This window comes from Molossus molossus, unplaced genomic scaffold, assembly GCF_014108415.1.
Source record: "Molossus molossus isolate mMolMol1 unplaced genomic scaffold, mMolMol1.p scaffold_m16_p_15, whole genome shotgun sequence".
Lineage (NCBI taxonomy): Eukaryota > Metazoa > Chordata > Mammalia > Chiroptera > Molossidae > Molossus > Molossus molossus.
The window spans coordinates 18,072,631-18,090,341 of NW_023425350.1; the positions used below are offsets into that span (position 1 = coordinate 18,072,631).

At 57.9% G+C, this 17,711-nt stretch overlaps 1 protein-coding gene across 1 annotated transcript in view; it reads left to right on the forward strand.

Moving 5' to 3' along the window:
• The first annotated feature begins 2,188 nt into the window (after positions 1–2,188).
• Positions 2,189–17,711, forward strand: part of TOGARAM2 (TOG array regulator of axonemal microtubules 2) — a 39,935-nt gene continuing 24,412 nt past the window's right edge. The window contains exons 1-10 of the mRNA XM_036263451.1: positions 2,189–2,192; positions 2,343–2,624; positions 2,729–2,940; positions 3,764–3,951; positions 8,641–8,687; positions 10,903–11,069; positions 13,444–13,561; positions 13,715–13,879; positions 16,459–16,612; positions 17,296–17,401. Of these exons, the coding sequence (XP_036119344.1) occupies positions 2,189–2,192; positions 2,343–2,624; positions 2,729–2,940; positions 3,764–3,951; positions 8,641–8,687; positions 10,903–11,069; positions 13,444–13,561; positions 13,715–13,879; positions 16,459–16,612; positions 17,296–17,401 (1,443 nt within the window). The remainder of the gene's footprint in view (positions 2,193–2,342; positions 2,625–2,728; positions 2,941–3,763; positions 3,952–8,640; positions 8,688–10,902; positions 11,070–13,443; positions 13,562–13,714; positions 13,880–16,458; positions 16,613–17,295; positions 17,402–17,711) is intronic.

Genomic DNA, 17,711 nt, shown 5'->3' on the forward strand with positions numbered 1-17,711 from the left:
CCTGCACTCAGAACATGGGCAACAGAGATGCTGTTCCCCCAGGTAAGGGCATCAAGGGGCCATGGGTCAGGATCTTCCTTGGACTCTCCTAGGGACGGGCTCTCCCTGGGAGACGGACCAGGTGCTGGCCTCCCAGCCCATCCCTGCTCTCCGGGGGCCAACACTGGCCTTGGGGCTCAGCTTGCTGTCTGGGGGCTCCCTGACCTGGGGAGGGGCTCAGGATGTTCTGGGGATTGGCCCGAGCTCTGCCTCCTCTCTGGGCTGGTGGCTGGCTGAGGGGCTGCCGTCCTGTGGTTGGAGAATGAGGACGGCAGAGAACGGCAGAGGACGAGGGGCTGGGCCTCAACTTGGGCTGCGTGTCCCCTTGTCCTCAGCTCGCTGTGTAGCCTCAGTTTTCCCTGGAGAGTGGGGGGCGATGGCTGCTGCCCCGATGGAATGGCTGCTTGTGAGGTGGGGAGCCGCTGGTCCCTGGAGAGGCGGGAGCAGGGACCGGCGACCACTTGGAGGGAGGCTGGCAGCCGAGGGCAGAGCAGCCCGGGGCTTGGGCACATCGCTGCAAACACCACTGCTTCCTTCAGTCCTCTGCCAGGTGCTGCCTGGCGTTTGTTTGCTGTGGGGAAGGGGGAGGTGCCGAAGGCTTAAGAAACATCTAGAAACCTAGACATAGAATGATGGTGTGATCAAATGAACCCCTGGTCCTGTGCAACACTCGTTTTACTGAGCTGGCAACCAAGACTCACAAGAGCTGCGGAGAGGGGCTTTCAGGACGTCACACAGCCCTGCTCCGGGCTCTCTGCTCCGGGCTCTCTGCTCCGGCCCCGCTGCGGCCATGTTCTCTGCCGAGCCCCAGGCCCGTGCTCCGGACGGGCCTCCGACCTGGTGACCGTCATCTTTCAGGCCAGTCCCCTGCAGGCCTGCGACTGGCACCGATCCCAGCTCTCCTTGGGTTGGTGCCAGCACCAGGCAGTGGCCTGGGCACCAGGGCCTCGCGGTCACGCCAAGGTGTCCAAGACGAGCTGTGTGGGGGACGGATGCTGACAGCTGGTCTGTTGCTATGCTCCCCCCCAAGCCCACCATGGTCCAGGCTCCCTCAAGGCCCAGTTCAAACACTCACCTCCTGAAGGTTTCCGGGCCCTCCTCTGCCGCCTGCTCCCCGCATCCCGTCGCTCTCCCTGGCACGTCTCAGGTCTCCCCCGTACGGAACCCGCTTAGGAACGCATCCTGTTTCCCCGGCAGACTGCAAGCCCTGTAGTGATTCAGACGATGGTCCACAGTGGAATGTAAATTAGATGCATTTTACATTGTGCTTTATTCCTACACAAATTGTCAAAAGGGATACGTTGGGTGCAATCTTAACATGGGATAATACGTGCTCTAGGATCCTAAAGAAAAAAACTCTGGGGATTGACTAGGTAGCAATTCTGTTTTGGAACAACATTGTTAAAATGTTTTAATAGCCGAGAAGGAAAAGATTCAGGAGATTTTAAAACCTCACAAAGGTTTTGCTCTAGCTTGTCTGTGTGTTCTCATGGTACTAGCGTAAGTTATTTTCATATTAAAAAAGGAAACTTCATTTTAAGAAAAGAGTGTGGCCCTGGCCAGTTTGCTCAGAGGTTAGAGCATCAGCCTGCGGTCCAGAGAGACCCGGGTTCGGTTCCCGCTGAGGGCATGTACCTCGGTTGCAGTCTGTCCCCGGCCCTGGTTGGGTTGTGCGGGAGGCAGCCACTCCATGTGTCCCTTTCACGTCGATGTCTCTCTCTCTCTCCCCCTCCCACTTTATCGAACAAAATATCAAAAAATATCCTCGGGTGAGGATTTAAAAAAAAAAAGAGTGTGCCTCCCACGTCTCTGTGTGTCCAACCGCCTGGCCAGTGCTGGCAGGTACCGGACGCTCACGAGGCTTGTCTGGAGCCCCTGATAAGCTGGTGTCTGCAGGACAGACGCTGTGAGTCACCTGAACGTGTCCTTTCCCTGTGTTGGGTGAACGTCAGGCGCCTGTGATGCGGATGCATTGGTTGGATGCTGGAGACTGGTGGGCGGTGGTCCGTGGGCAGAAGCCCTTCCCTGAGTATTTCTGGCCTCTGGTCTGTGCTGTGACAGGGCTGCATATCGAGTCCCCTCTCGCCCTGTGGCCACCTCACGACACAGTCTTATTCAGGTCAGGTGCTCCCTAGATGCCGTTGAACGAATGAGTCGACCCCAGAAGTGGCTGAAGCATTGAACGGCTCGGTTCACTGAGCAGCTGGCTGACCGTTCCAGGAGGCGCTGCCAAAGGGTTTGCTGGTGCCTCGTGCCACCCTGGGCTCTGTGTGCCAAGCCACCCTGGCCTTTGTCTCCCTCAGCTTCCCTCCGGCCAATGCCCAGCGTCCTGCTGGAGAAGCCAGCACAGCTCGTGAGTGGACATGGGGACCCAGGCAGCCTCAGGCTGGATGCTCCCATGAAGGGCTGGCAGGCCCGGAATGGCCACCCCAGGAGCCCCGAGGCCCTGTCTCAGGGGCTCCACCCCCTGGTACCCCTTCCCATACCGGAGCCAGAGGCCAGCAGTGTGGCCCGAGACACCACCCAGATCAAGGACAAGCTCAAGAAAAGGAGGCTCTCAGGGGGCTTGGCAGCGTCTTCCCAAGGTGAGCCTTGGGCTCTGCCCACCCTCCTTCCACCCACCCCGGGCCAGCCTCTGAATGACACCCCTCTCTGAGCTCCTGGGACTAACGTATTCCCCACCCCACAGCCTCTCTGGATCCGGGGGGAGGCCCCAGAGGAGTTCCCCTGGGGAGTGCCATCCCCCGGGCCACCTCTCAGGGGCTGCTGGGGGTGCTCCGGCCAATGCCTCCTATCCAGAGCATCCCCACCACCCCCGAGGCCAGCGGAGCCAAGGAGAAGAGTGTGGACCAGCCTGGGAGCAGCCAGGGGCCCCAGGAGAGGAGACCCGGTGTTCAGGAGGTAAGGAGACTTGACTACTCTGAGTCTCGCCTCTCTGTCCTTCCGTTTTTCCTTCCATCGTTTACCGACCCCTATTCCTGAGCCCTGAGCTACTCCAGGGAAATCTCAGATGCTGCCCTCAGGATGGGGACAGCATTGGGCGGGGCTTAGAGCCCGCATCTCATCTCCCCACGGTGTCCAAAACCACTATTGCTGGCCTGGGAGCTCTGGTGGCGGCCCCTGGGTTCCTGGGCCCCAGCTCAAGCAGACGCTGTGTGACCATCTGTCCTTCCCTTGGTGGCCCCTAGGCCTTCTCTGGTCTAAATGCTCCCGAACCCTCATGCTCTGAGCCTTTCCGTGTCGGGTCAGGGAGTGTGGCCGAGGGGCAAGCATGCTGAGTGAGGACCCAGGAGTTTGGGCTCTGGCTTCTACTCTGCTCCTCTGGCTGTGTGACCTTGGCCAAGTCACTTCCCTCTCTGGCCTCAGTTTGCACATCCATAAAAAGAGGGGATTGGAGCAGACGCTTTTGAAGATCCCTTCCAGCTCTGGTGTTCTAGGATTTTTCTAAAATGAGAACAGAAAAGCAAATAATAATGACAAGAAAAGGGGTTGGAGCAGGGATGAGGCGACCTCTTACCCATCCTGTCACCCGGAGTGGTGAGCAAACTATGAGCTGTCCCGGGGCCTCAGGGTTGTGTGGCAGGGAAACCAGAGGACACTTCCGGGCACTATGGCCTGCCCGGGGGCTCCTGATCGAAGGGCCTGCCCTGTGTGAGGGGCCTGGGAGGGGAGCACCCGGGGGAATGTTTCTGTGGGCCAGAACCGTCCTCCACTCCGTTCCCAGGTGCGGCTCTCCTGGCGATGCCTGCACCACAGTGACTGGAGGATGCACAAGTCACTGGGGGGCACTGTGGTCCCGTCCATCCCAAAGGTGGGGGTGCCCGCTGGGACCTCCTGCACACCTGGCTCTCTTCCCAGCCTCTTGCCTCCAGGCCAGGACGTCCTCGTGGGCCGGAGAGCCCCCCCCACACGGTAAGCAGCCCTAAGTCATAACCACCAGGCAGTCCTCTATCCCCACAAGATCTTCTTAGGGTCCCCAAGGCTGAACCTCCATGCCAGGGCAGAGCTCTGGGCCAGGGCAGGGACCGGGGAGGCTGCAGCGTGCTATCCGCTCTGATCCTTGACTGCCCACTGTCTCCGCCTCTCTTCCACTAGTCTCCTGGTGTGTGTGGCTGCTGCAGTGATGAATAAAATGCAACCCTTTAAAGCTCTATTGCATTCAAGGCAGCTCTTTGTTATCATGTATTCCTCTTACTACACGGATGCTAAGAATACAAGCCTCATTATGCGTTGGAGCAGTCTATGACACTTTGAGAGAGTCTTCATATTCAAAAAAGGCTGGGCCCATGGGGTCGAGGATCCCTGTGTTGTAATGAATCTGGGTTTATGGAGTGGAAGCGGGCCAGGCGGTGCTCTGCAGACGGCCAGGCACATCCCTGTGGTCAGTGCAGACTGTGTGTGTGTGTGTGAGAGAGAGAGAGAGAGAGAGAAACAGCCTGGCTCACCCACACAGGTCACAGCTGAGTTCCTGTTGTGACTCACTTTTCTCCCATATCACTGGGGCCTGATGTACTGAATTCTTCCATTTCCCTCAAGTTCTCACTCTCCGTGGCTCCCCTGCTGCCTTCCCTCTTTCTGTCCCCACGTCCCCATCTTTCCCAACACTGTTGGAGTGTGAGAACCTGTCTGTAGACCTGCTACTGAGCTTGAGTTTTGAATCTCAAACAGTGGTCTGTTCCACCAACCTCTGCCTCCTCGCCATCAGACTCTCGACTCCATTCCGGCCAGACACCTCCCTCCCTACCCAGACATCTGTCCTCCCTGCCCAGACACCTGCCCTCTCTGCCCAGACACCTGCCCTCCCTGCCCAGACACCTCCCTCCCTGCCCAGACATCTGCCCTTCCTGCCCAGACACCTCCCTACCTGCCCAGATACCTCCCTCCCTGCCCAGACACCTGCCCTTCCTGCCCAGACACCTCCCTCCCTGCCCAGACACCTACCCTCCCTGCCCAGACATCCGCCCTCCCTGCCCAGACATCTGCCCTCCCTGCCCAGACACCTCCCTCCCTGCCCAGACACCTGCCCTTCCTGCCCAGACACCTCCCTCCCTGCCCAGACACCTCCCTCCCTGCCTAGACACCTCCCTCCCTGCCCAGACACCTCCCTCCCTGCCCAGACACCTCCCTACCTGCCCAGACACCTGCCCTCCCTGCCCAGACACCTCCCTCCCTGCCCAGACACCTCCCTACCTGCCCAGACACCTCCCTCCCTGCCCAGACACCTCCCTCCCTGCCCAGACACCTCCCTCCCTGCCCAAACACCTGCCCTTCCTGCCCAGACACCTCCCTCCCTGCCCAGACATCTGCCCTCCCTGCCCAGACACCTCCCTCCCTGCCCAGACACCTGCCCTTCCTGCCCAGACACCTCCCTCCCTGCCCAGACACCTACCCTCCCTGCCCAGACACCTGCCCTCCCTGCCCAGACACCTCCCTCCCTGCCCAGACACCTCCCTCCCTGCCCAGACACCTGCCCTCCCTGCCCAGACACCTCCCTCCCTGCCCAGACACCTGCCCTCCCTGCCCAGACACCTGCCCTCCCTGCCCAGACACCTCCCTCCCTGCCCAAACACCTGCCCTTCCTGCCCAGACATCTGCCCTCCCTGCCCAGAAACCTGCCCTTCCTGCCCAGACACCTCCCTCCCTGCCCAGAAACCTGCCCTTCCTGCCCAGACACCTCCCTCCCTGCCCAGACACCTCCCTCCCTGCCCCCTGGGAGGCAGTCTTGGTGGCTGGAATGACTGAATGACTCTCTGGCTCCAGACCCATGGCCTATCTTCTGTCACATTGCTCTCCGCTCCTTTGTGTTATTGGAGCTTCGACGCTTGACCCCTGCTCCTGCCTCACCTTATGCCTCGTGACCTTGCAGGCAGCCTCCCGTGTGCCCTCCCTCATCCATCTCTTAAACGTGGCTGTTTCTGAACTCTGTTCCGGGGCCCTGTCTCCCATCCCCTCGTCCTTCCCTGGTATCTAATCTGTGGGGGTGACTTCCACGTCGCCCACTCTGCCCGGGGTCTCCCCAGGGTCAAGCTCCGTGCTTCCGCCCTCCTGCTGAGCCCCCCGGTGTCCTCAGGTGCAGATCCAGCCTCAGAGGAGGGAGGGCGGAGGTGCCCCAATCACGGCAACACCCCGGAGCCCCTCACGTGTCCCCAGCCGCCTCCCTCCCACGGCCTCCTGGTTCCCACCACATGTGGGCACCGTTCTCTGTCCTCTTCCCGTTGTGGCATCACCTGTGACACTTGCTCCTGTCGCCTCCTGCTCCTGACAGATTGCCACGGCCTGTCAGGTCTTTCTAAACAAGAAAATCACCCAGCCGGCGTGGCTCGGTGGATTGGGCACCATCCCATGGACTGAGCGGTCCTGGTTCAATTTCCGGTCAGGGCACATGCCCGGTTGTGGGCTCGATCCCTAGTAGGGGGCGTGCAGGAGGCAGCCAATCGATGTTTCTTTCACATCAATGTTTCTATCTTTCTCTAAAAAATCAATAAAAAGTATTTTTAAAACAATTAAATAAACAAGGAAAAGAAGCTCCCACTGCTCCCTTGACCCTGCATTTCCTCTCAGTTTGCATTTATTGGCTCCCTCTTGATCCCCCTCCATAGCTCTTACCCGGTCTTCTTGCAGCCCTTTGGCCCAGCATGCGAATCTCTGTCTTCACCCCTCCCCATGCACCCCTTCCGTGCACTTCACCCCCACTGACTTCCTGGTCCCAGCATCTTGAAGACGCGTTTCTGTGGTCTGACCTGGATGGTGCCCTGCTCTCCACTCCACTGCTCTGCAGGAGTCTTCCCACCAGCCCAGGCCCCGTGGACCTGCTGAGCCCCGGATGGCACCTCCCTCCCTCCGTCCCTGAGGCCCCAGCATGAGCCTCCCACCTGTGCCCCTTCAGTTCCCACTGTTCTTCAAGCCCGGCTCCCCTTCTGCCCTCGCTCTGAGGTCTTCCTGTCCCCCTTGGTGACGAGGAGAGACGTGGCTTCTCTGCGCTGTCCACATGGTGTGTAGCCCCGGGTGTCCTGACCACATCCTTTCGTTGATTTGTGCAGCCTTTACTTAAACCTCAGTCCGTTCTTTAACTTGGAAGCGTGCAGGGTGGGGCCGTATCTCCAAATCTCTGTGGCTTTAGTGTGCCAAGCTTGGGGCCCAGCACAGATAAGTATGTCATAAGTATCTACCCCTTTGCTGTTCAGGTGTGACAGATTTCTCTCGAATGGCTCTGTGAGACTCTCCAGCAAATGGGTGGGAGGAGCCTTTGTTACCACTCCATCCATCCATCCATCCATCCATCCATCCATCCATCCATCCATCCATCCGGCCTTACTTTAAAGCTAGCAAGTACCTACTATATGCCAGGTGCTTCCAACCAAAGCCAAAACGCACCCAGTATCTGTGTTTCAGTCACTCATGAGAGAGACTTACAAGTAAACCGTTGACTCAAAGTCCAGTGAGTTAAGTGCTAAGATAGAAGCCTGCCCGTCATTCTTGAGAGCCCAGTGGAAAACCATCCAATCAGGCTGGGAAGACGTCTTGGAGGAGGTGAGGCCCGAGCTGAGGTTTAAAGGCTGTGGGAGAGTTTTCGAGATGGAGAAGAGGGAGAGGTGTGAAGGAGGGGTGACCGAGGCATTTAGGGAGCTGCAAGGTCCCCCTGGCTCCATCACCTCCTGGGCTAGGGGTCCCTTGGGTCTGGCCAGGCCCTGGAGTGGGCTCCCCGACTGCTGTCCTCCAGCCGCCCCGGCCTGGGGCATTCTGCTGAGCGTGTCCTCTGAGGTCAGCACACGGGATGCTGTGTCCCAGCCTTTGGAGGTGGCTGTCACCCTGTCAAACCCCAGGGGGTCTGGCGTCCGTGCGGTTCCCGCGAGAAGAGGAGCCACGGTGGATAACGCACACCCAGTCCCCGTGGGAGTGTGAGCTCCGATTCAGGGACGCTCCTCCCGGGGTCTAGGACAGGGCTCAGGGCTCAGCAGGTCGTTAGCGAGGATCTGTGGAATGAGGCAAGGGTGCCACCTATTTAAAAGTTATAGTGGAAACCGGCACAGGCATGCCGTCTTGCCCTCCGGTGGGTAGTCTGGGATCGAGGCTGTAGGACAAACAGCAGGGGCTTCCCTGCAGCAGCAAAGGGGGCCAAACCTCTAGACCCTGGGGTGCAGGGGAGTGGGCATTACTCACAAGAGGAGGGGGAATCTAGGGCCAAGCTCTCTCGAGTGGGGGGCAGTTCTCAGGACTTGCACTCGGTCTGCTCTGAGCTCAGTCGAGCTCAGAGGAGAGTTAACCCTTATCTGGGGGCTCACAGCAGGGGATAGGCTTCCTTTAAGGCTGAGCAGTTTCTGGGGAGAGACTGGCTCCTGGGGCATCGAGGGTCTGTGCAGCCAGGAAATGGGGCTCAGCGCTGCGTGTGGACACCCAACCAGCCCTCGAGTTTGCCGAAGGAGCTGTGTTATTGCAGCTTTGAACTCCTGGCCAGTCTCTTCACAGGGACCCCCTCCAGCCCCTGTGCAGTGTCCCCACCTCGGCTGCCACCCCGTCCTCGAGCTTCCTACCCAGGCTCCTCAGGCAGCATCTCTCCCTTGCCATTGCTCACGGTGCCTTTTTCTCCCCTATTCTTTTAAGATTGGTTCGGGAGAGTGGGCCTCAGGAGAAGACCCCTAAATCTCTGGGTATGTACTCTCCATGTGCACCCCCATGTGTCAGTCAGTTCTTGGGTTCCTGGGCTGGGTCACGGGATCAGAATTAGGGCCAGAGGAGACCTGAGAGCGGTCAGATCCAAGCCCCTTGTTTCATGGATGGGGACGCTGATGTCCACTGCCGTGCCCCCATGGCCCCTGCTTGTGCCACATGTTGATGGGCACTGGCGCGTGTGGCCTCATGGCGACCCAGCCGAGACAGAGGGCCTGTCCCCGTTAGACTGTGAAGGGCTGACCGAGACTGACCGGTCTCAGAGTGGGAGGGCACCACAGGGCTCCAAGCTGGCTCCCTTGACACATGGAGCGGCTGCTCCTGCCCTGTTCTAAGCGAGTGGAGGAGAGTATTCCTCACCAGATGGGGAGACATGTCAACCCTCACCCCACAGCCCCTAAGTCAGCCAGAGGGGTCAGTGTGGGGAAATAGGGCCAACGGGACAGAAAGGGAGGCGGAGGGCCAGGCAGGAGGCAGAGGCACAGACAGGCTGACCCAGCTGGAGCTGCGGGCGAGGTGACCAGAGCTGAGCCCTGGGCAGGTGGCTGAGGGGACCTCAGCAGAGCACCCTGAGCCTGGCCACGCGCCTGGTGTTGGAGGCAGCTGTTGTGCCCACCGGCAAGCGGGGTGGGCTCCCGGTCCAGCTTCCCGGCAGGTCACTCTCACAATCAGCTCAGCAGGTGGGTCAGCCCAAGAGGGCCTGGGGTCAGGGTGCGCAGCTGGGCCTGAGCGGCAGGCCTGGCACGAACCTCCATGGGTGGCAACTGCGGGTCCCCTTCCTAGGCCGGCTGTGGTTGGGGAGCTCAGGCAGTCTCGTGTGACATGCGCTGGCACCCCCGGGTCCCTTAAGAGCTAACCCTGAGAATGCCGGTGTCGGGGTGGGGGCAGGAGATCCCAGTCTGCAACCACTCCCGTGTCTGCCTGACCAGATGCTGCCTGCGAATCGGGTCCCCCTGGCAGCTGCTGGCACCAGGCTTTCTGGGGCATCTCTTGGAAGTGTAGGTGAGGAGCAGGCATACAAAACAGCAAAGTCCTTATGGGGCTTCCTGATCTCCAGCTGCCAGCTGGGGCCACACAGCGCAGTTCCTGTGATGCCCTGTACAGAGGGGCTCATGCGGCACTGTCTGAAGCTGAGGGCTTCCCCTAACCTTGTAGCAGTTCTACAGCCCTTGCCTGGTCAGCTGGCACAAGGACACCTATGCCCCCTGCCCTGCCTCTTACTTCTGGGCAGATGGAAGCCTAGCCAACCTCTCCTCCTCCTTGGCCATTGATCCTTCTCCAGGGTCTTGGGTGCTTCTTGTACCAAACAGAAGAAACCTTCACAGAAGGCATGGGCTCTGGGGGCTCCAGACTCAGACGTCCCTTCCAGCCCCAGGCAGCCCCAGATGGTGGCCCTCATCCCTGCAGACCCTTGATTTGCAGGTTCGCCCAAGGGGGGTGAGCTCCAAACTTTGTGAGAAGGAGAAACTGGGTACCATTTCTTTCATTAAAAGAAAACTAATGAGCAGATCCCCACCCCGCTTCCATGGTAAGAAATGCACTTTTAGAATGATCTGATTGGTAAAATACAGAATGAGAAAGAAATACTACGGACTTGGTGTCTTTGGGAAATGAACGTGTATTTTACCAACCACCAGAGCCTGTGAGGGTCGCTGGGCCTCAGCTTTCCCATCTGTGAAATGAGAGGATGAGACTGGCATTAGTTCTCTGGTCCCTTCATGCTGTGTCGTAGGCTCAGACAGGTGCGTGGTGGTATAAACAGGTCAGTGGGCTCATCTATTTTTTTCCCTGAGGTACATACCTCCCAGGTAAGATAGATTTATATTCTCAGGGAATATTTTAAACCACTTAGATAACAGATCTGATGACGCTGTGTCTTGCCCAGCTGCCTCCCTGCCCTTCCCTGTATTAGAATAAGGTCTGTGGTAAGAATGAATGAATGAATGAATGAATGAATGAATGAATGAAAGGAGGAAGATGTTCGTCTTTGGAGAGCCTGCACTATGCCTGTCAGTGCATCTCTAGGGTCTTTCTCCATCCAGGAGGTGTTGGCCAGCAGAACGGAGGGCGGAGGGCTTAGGCAGTAAAACATTACAGCGATCACAAGGCCATAGAGCCTCGGGGCTTCCCAGAAGGACGGGCCCTGCTTCAGGCTGCTGGGTGTCCTCAGCTCCATTCTTGTTCTTGATTCCTCAGAGCCAAAACCTTTGGCCCCACATGTCAAAGACAGGCCTGCTGCCCCTGACAAGCCTGCTCTGCCTTCGTCTTCATCAGCTCCTACGCTGACGTCCCTCTTCTTCGGCCAAGCCAAAGAAGCCCGCCCCTTGCTAAAAGAGGAGGACCAGAAGGAGAGCAGCACCAAGGTATCTGGAAAGCAAGAGAGGAGGAAATCGGGGTCAGAGTGGACCACCAGCGGAATGCAAGCATGGTTTTGAAATATGCCAGTGTGGGTCCAGCTGGAGGAAAGCAAGGCAGAGCCTTGAGGCAGCTGCCCTGGCACCCAAGGCTAGAACCTGTGCCTGGCCGGGGAGAAGGCCGAAGGAAAGGAGAGAAAGGAGAGAGGGGAGAGGGGGCGAGGGGGACTAGGTAAAGGGGAGAGTGTAGTGGGAGCTGAGGGCGTGATGAGGGAGGAAGGGAGGGCAGAAGGAGTCACACATGTTCAGAAGGAAGCAGGATGTGGAGAGTACAGAGGGACTTAGGTGAACCAAGCTGAGTAATTTGAGCCAACACCCAAGATAGCAGCGGAGAGGCAGCTGACCCAGACAGATCAGCCAAAGGCTGCGCTCGACAGGCTGACAAATAGCTCACACTTCTGAGGTGACCTTGGCCCAGACGACTCCCTTCTCTGGTCGGAATAGATTTCGTAAAGCTGGGAGAGTCACTGTTGTGGGGACTCGTGCTCCTTTGAAACAGAGATGACGGTGCCGGAAACACGCCTCGGAGGCCTGCCGTGTGCGTGTGTCAGGACGGGACCCAGGGCGGCCGCGATCAGGTGCCGGCCCGCGGTCCTCCCACTCCAGCGAGGCGGCAGACCATGAAACAGGCAGTGACTCAGTGCTGGGAAGCCATCCCACCGCCCACCTCGCCTGAGCCCCTCACTCCGTGGTCACAGGTGGACCTTGGCACTGCGAACAACGTCGCCCCCGCCGGCGTCTCGGTTCAAGCCTCCCCTCCACTCAGCACTGTCTCCTATTGTTCCAGCTCAGTCCATCACTATTCCTGCGCGACCTTTGTGCCTTCTCCTGCATAAACAATAGTCTCCTTGGAGTCGGGTCACTCCTATCAGCATCCTAGCTCTGTTTTCTTTCACATTAACAAAACAACAAAACCAGAACCATTCTCTGGAAAGCCAGAACCACGGGGTCAGGCCCTAGTTCCCACTGCCCACCGCGACTGCCCCCGTGGGGACACTGGTGGCTGCCACCTTCCCAGGTGGGGCACGTCACGGTCCTTTCAGCGTGACCCGTTAGCAGCTCTTTTGGCTCATCCCACTTCATCCCCCACCAAGGGATGGCGGCGAGGGGGTGGCTGCGTCCTGGGTTCCCGGCCTGCATCAAAGGCAGCTCCTCCCTCGTCCATCTTTGCTGGTCCCTCTTCACAGTCCTGACCTCTGCACGCTGGAGGCCCCCAGAGCTCAGACCTCTGGCCTTTTCCCCATTTATAGTGACCCCATGACCTCCATCTGTGGCATGAAGTACCATCTGTGTGCTGAGTTCCAAATGTCCCTTCCAGCCAGACCTTCCCCTGACATCAAGTAGCAGTTAAATTATACATAAAATATGTAACCCTAACTTATTATATATATAATTATTATATATGTTATATATTAGATATAACTCTATCTATCTATCTACCATCTATTCTCACCATCCCTGTTTAGGTACCTAATTATCTTTTACACTTAGCTGTACACAACTCAGCTGTTGGAACCTTACCCCCAACTTCTCTGTCCCAGCACCCCCTCAGCGAGGGCAGCAAAGGGCAACTGCAGCCGTTGGCTGCTCCGGCAGACACCTCGGGCTCCCCACCTCCCCGCGTGGGGCCCAGCAACCCGCTTGGGGCCCAGCAGCAGGAGTGCGGCCTCCACTTCCCGCTCCCCTCGGGCAGGCCCGTCACCCCACCACATGGGAACCCTTGCTTCTATTTTTGCCACTTCTTGTGAGTCTTAAATCATTTCAAAATAAGTTATAAAAACCAACACTTAGAACCCCCTCCTGCAAAGGACATCAGACCACGGACCCCTCTGCTCAGACCTCCAGGGCTCGCTGTCTGCAGAGGAGAAGCTGAGTCCCGGCAGGGGCCGCAGCGCCCCCCCCCCCCTCCAGCCCGTGTCCCATCCTCCTCTGACTTGGGTGCTCCACCCAGTGTCCTCCTCAGGGCCTCGGCATTCGCTGGCCCCTCTGCTCAGGACACTTCTGGATTCTGCATGGGCTGCCCCCTCGCGTCACTCATGCCTCTGCCCACACGTCACCTCTCAGCCAGTCCCCTGGGCTCTCCTCCCTGAAACGGAGCCCTGTCACCTCTGTCCCTTACGTCTGCTGGCATGCGCGGCCTGGCAGGAGAGGCCGGTCTGCTGGTGCTTCGTCCTGGTCTCCCCACTCCATGGCACTTCCTGGGAGCAAGGCCTTCGGCATTTGTTTATTCCCAGCCAGGGATGGGCACACGACTGGGTGAATGACGGTATGGAAAGCACAGTGGTGTCCCCAGGGTAATGGAGTTGACCTTGACCTCGTGCAGATCCAGGTCACCATCTCCAAGTCTGCCCAGGAGAAGATGCGGCAGAAGAAGGAGGTGGAGACGGGGAGGGAGCTCGCGTCCCAGAGCCTGGCTGTCAGGAGGACCTTGATGAAGGAAGGTACTGGGGGCCCCAGCTCCCCACCCTCCCCGTCCTGAGCCTGGACAGGCAGCCACACCTGCTCTCCTGTAGCCTGCTCCTGGGCCCATTTCCAAAGGAGGGCTGGGGGACAGACAGAACCAGCTCCATGCTAGACTGTCTCTGCCTCCACAGGCCTTCTTCCCCTCCGGGGCAGGGGCACCCTGTCTGTGCCCACTGGGCTAAGCAGTCCACGCAGAAACCACATCGGCGTTATCCAGAGGAAGCGAGCCAACCGGGCCTCACTGCCCAGCATCCCCGTCAGCAAGCAGGAGCCCAGCTTTGCCCGCCATGCTTCAGGTGGGGCCCAGACCAGCTGGCAGGGGGCACGTGTCCCTCTTGCTTGACTGCGTCTGGATATTGTGGTCCTGGCAAAGGTGAACTCTACTCGGCCCATGTTGGAGTAGGCAGCGGTCCCCTCACCAGAGAGAGGAACAGAGTCTGGGAGTCAAAAGCATCTGTAGGCCAGGCTGGAGACCAGGGTATCACCACTGGAGTTGTGGATGGCTGGGCATACCTGTCCAGAGGCCTCAGCAGTGTGCCAGGACCACAGGTGCTGGGAGCAGCATCCCCACAGGGAGCTGGAACACCAGGAAGAAGTGAGGGTTCTGGGAAGGCCTCGGGCTCCTCCATGCTGCCTCATGGGATGTCAGGGCTGGACAGTGCTGGGTTCAGACTGGATCTGAGCGCCCTGAGTCCATGGGATGTTGAGGAGGGGCCAAGGGCCAAGGGAAGCTCTGTCCCCCTTTCTCCAGAGGAACGTCTGCTTTGCCTCGCCTTTTTGTGCACTGGGCATCCACATGAGATTTCACTTTGAAAGAGTTTGCTCCTTAGGAACATTTGAAAACCACCAGCCTGGTTCAGAGTAGGAGCCGGTGTGGAGGGCATCGATGACAGAGCCGAGCATTGCTCCTGTGCAGGGAAAACATGGGCTCACTGCCTTTTCCCTTCTCCTCCCAGCTCTTTGACGTGTCACGCAGAAAGCCTTCCTTTGGTGCTGATCTTTAGCATGTCTTTAAGACCTGCAGAAATCCTTTTAAAACAGAGATCTTGCCCTGGCCGGTTTGGCTCAGTGGTTAGAGTGTCGGCCTGCAGAGCGAAGGGTTGTGTGTTAGATTCTGGTCAAGGGCATGTACCTGGTTTTTTTTTTTTCTTTATTAATTTTAGAGAGAGAGGAAATGAGAGGGAGAGATAGAAACATGGATGAGAGAGAACATCCATTGGCCGCCTCTTGCACGCCCCCTACTGGGGATCAGGCCCACAACCTGGGCATGTGCCTTGACTGGGAATCAAACCCGCGACCTCTTGGTATATGGGTCGATGCTCAACCACTGAGCCACGCCAGCTGGGCTGGGTTGTAGGTTTGATCTCCGGCCCCAGGTGGGGTCGCGAGAAAGGCAACCAAATGTTTTGATGTTTCTCTCTCTCTCTCTCCCTTCCTCCTTTTTCACTCTATCTAATGAATCAATGAATAAATAAATAAATAAGAAAAACAGATCTTCCTTTAGGCGTGAGACATTAACAGCTGGCTGCTATTTTATAGCTAGTTTATAACATTCTTTTAGTTTTACTGTGAACATTTACCATATTTTATGACAAATAATATTGGTTTACCAATTATGGTAGTGACATAAATTTTCTTGTAAAATAAACTTATGTGAGATTTGAAAAGTGGCTTAAATTGAAGAAAAATGCCACATAAAAGTATAGGTAATTAAGAGATATGACCAAAAAAAAAAAAAAAAGCCTCCAAAACACCAAAAACACAACATCCAAAACCCTACGAAAGTGGTAATTAAATGTTAGATACTTGGGAAATATTGATCTGTTTAACCCACCCCACTCATTTTGTACAACAGAACTGAGACCCAAAGACTCAAGATCATCCAAGGTTACTCAAGGTGCTAGTGGCCTGTAGGTACTAAGACTGGCTGGTGACCCTTGTGTCAGTGCAGAGCTGAGCAGAGAATATGGGAGTGAGGTCTCGGTGTTCGGCTTTAAGTGAAGGGAGCCCCTCAGCTCAGACTGGCCCGGGCCTCCTGGGTATGCAGAGTGGAGAGCGTGCCAGATGAGACCAAGCGAGGTGGCGGCGAGAGCTCTGGGTCCGGGACCTTCCTGTCCTGGCTCTGCGGGCGCAGGAGCTGAGGGCCTGTTGTCCGGGGAGGGGGGAGGGGGAAGGGGGGAGGGGGGAGGGGGGAGGGGCTGGGAGAGCTGGCTTCTCTAGGCTCTGATGCCCCAGCTGTGTGATCCGAGCATTGGATGAGAGAGAGAGCCTCCAAACTGCCTTTCTGTTGTAGGATTTTATGATTCTAGCATCTGTCCCTGAGTAAGGAGAGCCTAGAAAACATGACCTGATTTTTAAACAACATCCCTGCTTCTTGTCAGTCCCTGCGAGTGTGGCCACATCTCGGCCATGCAGGTGCCTGGCTGCTTTCATTGTCCCGGCTTCCTCTGGCTGGTGCCTTGGCTCACTTCCCTGCCCTTGGGCAACTGCACAGGACAGAGAGAGGGGGGATGGGGGGGGCGGATACACTTTCCTGGGTGGGTGCGAGGTTGGAGCGCCACAGTGAGTAGGGGTCGTTCCCGGATGGACTCACTGCCCTCACCCCAACCAGACAGGCCGGGCTGGGGTGCACCACTGGCGGAGGGGGTTTCTCACATGGCATCAAGGAGCCAGTTTGTTTACAAGAATCCGATTGGCAAAGGCAGGAATGGAAAAGGCAACAAAAGGCAGAGTTTGGAAGTCTGAGTGTCTCCCCAGGGAGCGGAGCCCAGCGCTGGCTTCTTAGGGCCCCCAGAAGTGGGGCTCAGGACTGCGGGCCAAGCTCGGGTCCCTTTGGTGAAAAGCTCCGAGTGTCTTTCCTTTTCTGTGAATGCAGCTAACTCATTACCTGCGGTGCTAACTCTGGGGTCCCCTGAGTGGGAAGAAGAGGAGGAGGAGATGGATCTTCAAGCCTTTAAGGAGTTGAGGCCTTTCTCGAACCCAGAGCTGGGGTTGATGGATGCCCTGCAGTGCCTGGACAGCAGTGACTGGTGAGGTGACACCTTCCTCTTCGTGCGCGGTGGCCAGCGGAGAGTCGCAGAGTAGCTCCTGCCCCTGGCTGCCCTCCTATCCCCCCACTAGAGCCTGGTCCCATGGAAGGGTGTGTGTGTGTGTGTGTGTGTGTGTGTGTGTGTGTGTGTCCAGCCTCCTGCGTCTGCCCTGGGACCTGCAGCAGCCCACGTACTGCTCTGTGGACCAGAGCCAGCATCATGCGGCTCCACAACACTCCTTTAGGGGCCTTAGAAAGGCCACAGCCCATCATTTCTCTAAGTCAAGTTCAATCTGCTCCTGTGTTCCTACCACTGTACTGGTGGACACGCATTCTTAGCCGTGAGCAGTGCTGTGACGTGGGGTCACGTCTGTGGGAAGCCCTCTCGTCTTTGGTCCTCATGGTCAAGTACCTTCTCTCAAAGGCACCAGCTGGGTCAGGTGTGGTCCAGGTCCTGGGGGTGGGCCTCCCTCGGGTGAGGCTGAGCCAGGGGCCCCATAACGTGGCTTCTACTGGACGGCTAAGATTTCATCCTGGGTGTCACAGCAGGAAACCCTGCCTTTGGGCCATCAAATCCCACCCTGCTGTGACAAGAAGTGGGGTGATATAGGTGCCCCTGGTATGCAGAGGGAGTGGGCTCCTCCCTCCCCACCTGCCTGTGACAGGGCTGGACTTGCTTGTCAGGCACAAGAAGGAGAAGGGCCTGCTGAATGTCCAGCGCCTGGCAGCCTGCCACTCGGACGTCCTCGCTGGGAGGCTGCACGACGTGTCCTTGGCCGTGACTGGGGAGGTGAGGCCTCCCCGACAGCCTGTGTTGCACACCCTGCCCAGCCGCAGCCAGGACCCCGGGGCGGCTGTTCAAAGTGGGTCCCCTAACAGCCACAGAGGAGCCCATGACTCCTTGGAACAGGGCCATCCCCCACTAATTTCTCAGCCACAGAGCTGGGAGGTAGCCACCCATTTCTCAGATTGGACAACTGAGGCCCGAGGTTCCCTTATTTCTATGTCACAACCTTGCCAGAGGAGGGATGGATGTTCTGGGCCAGGCTCCAACTCCAGGCAGTCGTAGCATTTCCCAAGCCCTGTCTCCCAGAGGGCTG